Here is an 8680-nt window from a genome sequence, read left to right as displayed (position 1 = left end):
TTCATTAGTTAGCTAGGCCACGTATTTTGTTTTACCCACCATCATGCCCCAAGTTGAATGAAAAATGCAACCTGGCTAACTAATATTGCTGTAAAATTATTATCAATGCTATAAGTGTAGTTGCCAGTTTGGCCACCAATTTTGATTTCATTACTTTAAGTCACACGCTCAATCCTTTTTGGCCACACCTTTTTTTTTCACACCTAAGGTGTTTTTTATTAGATTGTATTAACCATAATTTAATGGAACTGCTACTGAATGCAAGAAATTTGTCACCAGGTTCAAGTCCTTTACCACGTTATTTCATAGTGGAAATCTTGCATCAAAAAATATAATAATATACTTATACGTATAAGGTGAATTCACTATGTGTGTCTTCATGAAATCTGTCGAGGTTTTAGTAAACATTACAACTTTGTTTTACATAAAAAATCATGCTTTTTAATAAATCATTTTTACTGAAGATTTGTTTGTGAATTTCTCAAGCTTTTACTGATTTAGTCGAGGTGAAAGGTGATTTTAGTTCTAAGAAGAAAAATAATTATTTTCGTCTTACAGATTCATATTTCAAAAGTTTTTGTCACATCTGTTTCCTTTCCGAAATTATGATACTTTACCTTTCCACACAGAATACCTTGTTCCCTCGTGCTCCTGCCTATTAGACAGGCATGCCACTACCTTAGCTAATTCTCACCTAAAAATCACATGTAATGTGAACTGCACTAGTGCTTGATTACATCATCATGTGACAATAGCCCTCTACCAATAGGAGGGTGACACAACATACTTGTGTAGTAACTCCACCTAAGCACTTAAATAACTTCATTATTTTTCTTGGCATTGTCTAGAATGGGTGTTTTTATATTCATTAATCTCTTACATGAGATTTGCAATAGTTTACAAAACTTAAATTTCAATAAGGTTGCACTGGTTTCTTCTGTTGCTAAAGAAAAAGAAAACAATTTCCTGCTTGCTTATTATGAATTCTCAAGTGACAGTAACTTTTGTCTCATTCTGTGATAGTTACAATGTTTGTAACATGGGATCTGTGTCTATTGTGGTTACTGGAGGCTTATTGTTCTTTGAGGACATGACAGTCATTATTCAACATATTGTGGGTTTCTTCATGCACACTGGGTTTCCTCCTCCTAGCCATTTGTCCGACATCCCCCCACCCCAGTTTTAACGTGATTGAGATGATGATTTGGCTATTTCTCCCACCAGGGTTTCTTCCAGGCACAGCCTTGTCTGTGGGGGAAAATCGTCACCCTTCTAATCTCTTTCTTGATATGATTTCACAGGTATATTATTTTCTACATCCCATTTATCTTCGATTCCCACTTGTGCTTTACTACATGAAGCCCATACTGAAGACTACTTTATCTTAATTCTTTCACCTGACATTAGGATTCATGCAGACTTGTTTCTCAAACAACTGCACACCTATACTATCATACCTTGTCTTCCTCATCTGCTTGACTCTTTTGTCCTCGCTCACAAATGTTCTTCATTCCCATTCTTTGGAATCTCTTTCTACCCACTTGGTAAGTGAACCTCTTAACTTTTATTTCCCTTTCTAGTATCCAATATTTGTGCCTTCTGCATTACCTCTTGTCATTTTAACTTATGTCTGAGGCAATTCATTATGCTCTGTGAGAGAGTTTCTGGAGAGGTTTGTTCTCTTATTTTCACCACATTGGCCCATACTACTACTTTACTCTATCCTTCCTTACTTAGTTCCTATGCTGTTGGAAAACGTGATGCTCTTTTAGCTAGTGTACACCTCCCTCCACTTTTTTCCTTGTTCTTTGTTGAGCTCTATATATTTGCCCAGAAGTCTACAAGGGTGTTCCTGACCCACTGGAGATTCAGACTGAGGTGGCCTGTTATCAGTCCATATTGTCTGCTATGGTTTTGTCAACCTCACAATTAGTTTTCTTTTCCTAGGCCTGCTGAATTCACATCTTCCCATCCCAGCTTCCTGGCCTTCTTCTACTTCCTGTTATTCCATTTCCCAATGTCAGGGTTGTCATTTCTTTCATTGGTGACTATTTCACGTCTGGTCTTGTGGGGGGTCTATCTGTCTCTCATTGTCAGACTTTAGTCTGTCTGGTTTGTGGGGGTCTATTTGTCTCTCATTGTCAGACTTTAGTCTGTCTGGTCTTGTGGGGGTCTATCTGTCTCTCATTGTCAGACTTTAGTCTGTCTGGTTTTGTGGGGGTCTATCTGTCTCTCATTGTCAGACTTTAGTCTGTCTGGTTTTGTGGGGGTCTATCTGTCTCTCATTGTCAGACTTTAGTCTCCATTTTCATGGCTTATTTAGATTCTCACGTACAGCTCATCTCTCCATTCTCTTCACCTCCTCCCCTATACTGTTTCCATTCCTCTTTATCTTCAATGTTTCAAGGATGTGCTGTCAGACCAGGGTGGATTACGAGTCAAACATGCTAAGTTTTTCTACATGGCCTATTATGATCACAGCTAAAGACTAAGGTAAACAAAACTGAACTTCAAGATATATTTTACTTGGGGAGACAATGGGAAAATAATACCCACAGATTTGGAAGACTCTTCTACAAATTCATGAACAATATTAGATATTAAATAGGGTTTTTCAGAGTCATTGTATGTAATAGAAGCAAGGACTTGCATTATGGCTTTTACCCCATTTTTAAGGCTTACATTGTATCTGAATGGGTGCTCCATCTTGTGTCTGGTAACTTCTTTATTGTCAGGAACCATAGTTTTTTCAAGCTTCTGCACAAAGTCTATGAATAGCAAGCTTCAGTACAGTAGTCCACAGGACAATGTCTAACCAAACTGAGCGAATGAGTACAACATGGAACAGGATCTGCTAGGGTTTTATCTCTTTAATCAAGGCTTGCATACCCTTCCTCCCCACAAAGAGTCAAGTTTAGAGACTGGGATTGAGTCAGTTTCAAAAATGTGTTAATATATATATACAGTATCAGGATAGAGGGTGCATCGACGTACGTGGAGAGGGTCACGATATAAATATCACCAAGAACAATGAGGGTGCATCGACGTAAGTGGAGAGGGTCACGAGATAAATATCACCAAGAACAATGAGGGTGCATTGACGTACGTGTAGAGTGTCACGAGATAAATATCACCAAGAACAATGAGGGTGCATCGACGTACGTGGAGAGGGTCACGAGATAAATATCACCAAGAACAACGAGGGTGCATTGACGTACGTGGAGAGGGTCACAAGATAAATATCACCAAGAACAATGAGGGTGCTTCGACATACGTGTAGAGTGTCATGAGATAAATATCACCAAGAACAATGAGGGTGCATCGACATACGTGTAGAGTGTCATGAGATAAATATCACCAAGAACAATGAGGGGTGCATTGACATACGTGTAGAGTGTCACGAGATAAATATCACCAAGAACAATGAGGGGTGCATCGATGTACATGGAGAGTATCACAAGATAAATATCACCAAGAACAATGAGGGTGCATCGACATACGTGTAGAGTGTCACGAGATAAATATCACCAAGAACAATGAGGGGTGCATCGACATACGTGGAGAGTATCACAAGATAAATATCACCAAGAACAATGAGGGTGCATCGACGTACGTGTAGAGTGTCACGAGATAAATATCACCAAGAACAATGAGGGTGCATCGACATACGTGTAGAGTGTAACGAGATAAATATCACCAAGAGCAATGAGGGTGCATCGACATACGTGGAGAGTGTCACGAGATAAATATCACCAAGAACAATGAGGGTGCATTGATGTACGTGTAGAGTGTCACGAGATAAATATCACCAAGGACAATGAGGGTGCATTGATGTACGTGGAGAGTGTAACGAGATAAATAAACTTTTCACCATTAGTGCAGGTATTAGCTATCTGTTCTGTAGAGAACATTTTAACTTTTCTTGGCTCCAGAATGAACAAATTGAAGCCTTTGCAAAACTTCTTGTACCTTAAATTACTTCAATTAGGAGACCTTCTTGTAGTCCATCTATAAACTCATTTCATAGAAAACGTTTTTTTTTGTTTTTTTGTTTTGCAACTGCATTTCACAAACTACAGAATCACTCCTTAATTTTTAACTGCCACATTTATACAAAAAAAGCCCTCCCACAACAAGATTTATTTTTGGATTTAAGATAAAAATCAAAAGACACTTCCTTTGGGTTGCATTATTTATTTGAAATTTGAAACTCTTAAATCTTAGGAAGTTTTGAAGGGGAATAAAAATCTCCTGACTCGTGTTTTGTAGCACAGTTTTTAAACAAAGGTTATATAAAGTGCCACATATATGTGTGTTCATGGCACTGCTTTAGAAGGGAACATATGTGTGATTACCATAGTGAAAGAGTTAGAAAAATAAGTGCTTGACTAAGAAAAGTATGTATACTTGAGGAAGTGTGGGAAAATGTTTTGTAGTCACTTACAATTACACAGGTAAACATCATGTGCTGATCATTAGACTTTATGTAGAAATCAGAGTTGGCCTTTTTTACCTTGTATATTTTATAAATAATTTTAAGGGCTTTAGTATTTTAATTTCAGTATTTAATAATTTACTCATTAATTGTGTGAAATTTGTTTGTTTCAGAATGTTTACCTATTTCAAACAAAGTTGTGAAATGGCTATGATGGCTACAAGACTTTATTGTATTCAAAGATCCCTCATTAACCATAGTATAAAGCATTATCCCAAAGTGGTACATGAATGGTTTCAGATGAAAGTCAAGGGTAACTGCTCTACATATCAGATGTTAAAACATCAACGGTGGTACAACAAACAACAGTTTAGGTTTCTTTCTCAAACATCACAGTACAAGTTCTGCATACATTGTTTTCCAGCTACACCTTCAGGTTTCAAACGTTTATTTCATGTTGGAACTTGCGCCTTTGTGAAAACATTTCAAGAAAGAGAAAATGAATATGCTCATGAGATAATGGAGAACCTAGGTTATAATGGTGTTAGAAAACATCCAGAGGGTCCACTGATGTATAATAGCAACGAACAGATGCTTAGTAGAAAACACACTCGCGGTGATATAAGCTTTGATGAAAATGTAATAAGCATTTTAAACATGTTCAAAAAAATTTCAAGTTCTTCAGATGATACTGAAAAAGATATAGAAAGTGAAAAGTATTGTAACTTGCTAAAGTCACTTGCACATTCCCTACCAGAGATGGATAACTCTCAAATAATAGAAGTTTTGAATTATCTATGTTTGTGGCCACCTACTGCTGCAACAAATACTCAGCAGTTTAAGCTGTTATGGAACAGTTTAGATAGAGAATGTGTACATCGGCTGGAATCTTGGACATTAGATGAACAGTTGCTAGTTGCAGATTATTGGTTCCACTTGCGTCTTAGTCGTATCACTGTTTATAATTCAGCAGTAATAGGTGCGTTGGGATGTCAACTATCTTCACTTTCTTCTCAGCAGCTGGTACAGTTGCTGTTCCTGATGAATTTGCAGAGAAAAGTGAATAAACCTTTAATGCGAAAAATAGAAAACTATGTTATAAATTTGGTCGACAAATTGAATATTGAAGAGATTGGGATCATTTGTTTGGGATATTTCAAAACTCAAGTGCCCATAAAGAACCCAGATCTTTTACATCAAATAATTAAACATACCATAAATAACTTGTCTACAGTAAATACTCTTACATTAGCTGCCATTGTTAAACAGCTTCGGAAAAGCTGCTCTGTTCCAAACAGACAGCTGTTCAAAACATTTCTTTCAGAGTGTAAAAAGTATATATACTGTTGGGAGCCCACTGCTGGAATTCACGTTGGCCTCTTAGGCACCCCTATACATGTTTATGATGCTGGACTTATTGATACAGTTGTGAGACATACCTTTAATAATCTTGAAAATGTTCGCCTGAAAGAACTGTCCAAGCTTCTTTTCTCTTGTGCACTTTTTAATCATACTCTTCATATGAAAAATAGTTTTTTCGATGCAATAGTTGCAGAATTATGCAATACTAGAAGAGAAGAAGAAATATCTTTATACCCAAATTGTCTTATTTCGAGTCTTCTGTTCTTAGCTTATCAAGATGTTTACCCTGAAAATCTTCTCAGAAGAGCTCTGGACCCAAGTTTTCAGACATTACTACAAGGTAAGATAATTTATAATAAAATTCCATAAGTTTAATTGATAAAAATTTTTGCAGCCCATTGAACATATGATTACCATTGTCATTTCATTAAAATAAAAATTAAAGAAAATGAATAACAATGAAACTAATCCTAAGTGTCTTAACCAATAAAATCTGCTGAAAGCCTTTCACCCAAATATATTATCCAAAAAATTACAATACATTATCTTATCTCCACTTACAAAATATTTATCTCGATCAGTACTGCCCTCTATTGGCACAAATTTTCAATGCTCATTACTAGCCTTCCACTTCCTGTTTATGCATATCCACGTGTAAGTGATTATGCAGCAGCTTTCCACCAATAGGAGTGCGACACAACCCCTAATGTAGCCAGCGCCCTCTCCACAATAGCACTCATTAGTCACTTTTCGGTTGGCAGTGGTACTGAACAGATGTGCTTGTTTTTACTCGCAAATTTTTTGATGTTTTCTTTATACTACAAACATGAGGAATAATCTGTCATGCCTGCTCCTGAAGTGGATGAGAATTGGGACAGTCTATTTCCCTCTCAGTCACGAATAATATTGGGGGATATATCCAGACCTCCTTAACCCTTTGTGGAATTAAATAATCATACTTGTGCTGTCTTATCTTTATCTCCTATGATTCTCAACCTGCCCGCCTTGGTGATGAATCTATGGGCCAATATTTAGTGTTCCCTCCTTCACTTGACATTGAGGTTCATGGCTAACATTTTGGTCGGATTAGTATGCCTTGTCTGCCTCATACATCTGAAGATTCTTGCTTATGCATTTCATAGATCTTCCTTCCCTAATCTTGATTCCAAATGTTTGGAATCTTGAAGGACATTGTGGGGTTTGAACCCTAATGCATCAGTGAATTTGTCACAACCTTAATTTTCCTGTATCAGACTGATGTTGCCCACAATTTTACATGCATTATCAACTCTACACTTGCTGGCTTAGACAATTTACTTGTCTCCTGAAGGGTTTTCAGATGATATTTGCTGTCTTCTGTTTACTACAATGGCACGTCTTTCGTATTTAGCCCTGCCTCTTCAGATGTAGATGATATGCCATTGGGACCATCCTGGTCAGGATGCCATTCTTTCTCAAGTACATTTACCTGCTCCTTCCCAGCACGACTTGAGCATGGCACCTTTTTTACATGAAAATGTGTTTGGAGGTTTTCCCAATTCATTGGAGGCCTGAGTTTAGTATGCTCGTCTGCATAATTCATTATCCTCATAGCCTTTCTGTTTATCCCAACCTCCTCCTACTGTTTCTGTGTCTTCATCCAACCCTTTGCCAGTTCTGGCTTCTTGTTCTTCATCCATTCGCAGTAGGTTTGTTACTCAAAGGGTCATCAGAGGATTACAGTGTCTATGACTTGGCCACAGAGTCAGGCCAGGCTTTTCCATTTCCACCATATGTGGACACCATTTACAATGTATCCATGGGTACTACAGGTCCTTTCAGATGGTCTGAGCATTCACTTCCATTCCTCTCCCCAGTTGTCTCCAAATGTTACCTTTCCCCACCAAGGGATCCTGTTTATTGGCAGCATCTACAGGAGGTGGTCAGGACTTACTTCAGAAAGAGGCCATAGAACTTGGGGAACCTTCTCAGCTGGGGTTTTGCTTCCATCTGTTTGTCCTACCCATAAAGATGGGAAATTGGGGACCGGTTATAGATTTATCATTCCTGAACCATTTTCTGGTTGTTCTCAATTTTACAATGGAGTCTTACTTAACCATTTGGTGGGTTTTCACTCCCGGGTTTACGATCACGATCATTCTTAGCACAGTAGCCGTTCAGTAAGGTTGTGCATAGCTCCCCATACCAGAGTTTATTCAGTGCTTTACTTTGTTGAAACAGTCCTTCTCAGGACTAGATAGTCATTCTTCAATCAACTAGTATCAGGCGTTTGTTGGATCCACTACACACCTAGACCACTCCACTCTCAGCCTCTAGTTAGACTGGACTCTACCCAATAATCTACACCAGCAGCCCACCACCAATCCCAACTTCAATAAAGTTAACTGGACCATTTTCAACCAACACTTGGACAACATCTTACCCGACCCATTAACTTTTGCTAATACCAAAGAAGACATTGAGCAATATTACCACAGTATATCACAAGCCATATCCAAGACCATAGACAAGTTAGTACCCAAATATCACACAAATACTACGCCCAACCACTGGTCACTAACTCCCGAAATCCACAAGCTCATTTTATCCCGACGCAAGCTTCGCAAAGACTTCATCAACTCCAGAAACCCCACTCTAAAGACACAAATCAACTCAGTCAAAAATGATATAGAAAAACTAATTAAGGCCCAACAACGCGTAAACTGGAATAACTTTTGCACCAAACTGGACAGCCTCAAACTTGACCCGTCCACCTTCTGGAAAACTTTCAAAAGCATATGCCGGGAAAACAATGACACAAACAACATATCCTTCGAAAACATCACAGCCTCCACCGACGAACAGAAAGCAGAACTTTTCGCTAGCTACTTCAGAAAAACTTTT

General features: G+C 38.1%; 1 protein-coding gene across 1 annotated transcript in view; it reads left to right on the top strand.

The window, feature by feature from the left end:
• Positions 1-4613: 4613 nt before the first annotated feature.
• Positions 4614-8680, top strand: part of LOC106473017 (FAST kinase domain-containing protein 5, mitochondrial-like) — a 16921-nt gene continuing 12854 nt past the window's right edge. The window contains exon 1 of the mRNA XM_013933691.2: positions 4614-6144. Coding sequence (XP_013789145.2) covers positions 4640-6144 — 1505 coding nt within the window. The 5' untranslated portion in view covers positions 4614-4639. The remainder of the gene's footprint in view (positions 6145-8680) is intronic.

This window comes from Limulus polyphemus, unplaced genomic scaffold (assembly GCF_000517525.1).
Source record: "Limulus polyphemus unplaced genomic scaffold, Limulus_polyphemus-2.1.2 Scaffold5813, whole genome shotgun sequence".
NCBI classification, from domain to species: Eukaryota; Metazoa; Arthropoda; class Merostomata; order Xiphosura; family Limulidae; genus Limulus; species Limulus polyphemus.
This window is presented reverse-complemented; position numbering and strand designations above follow the sequence as displayed.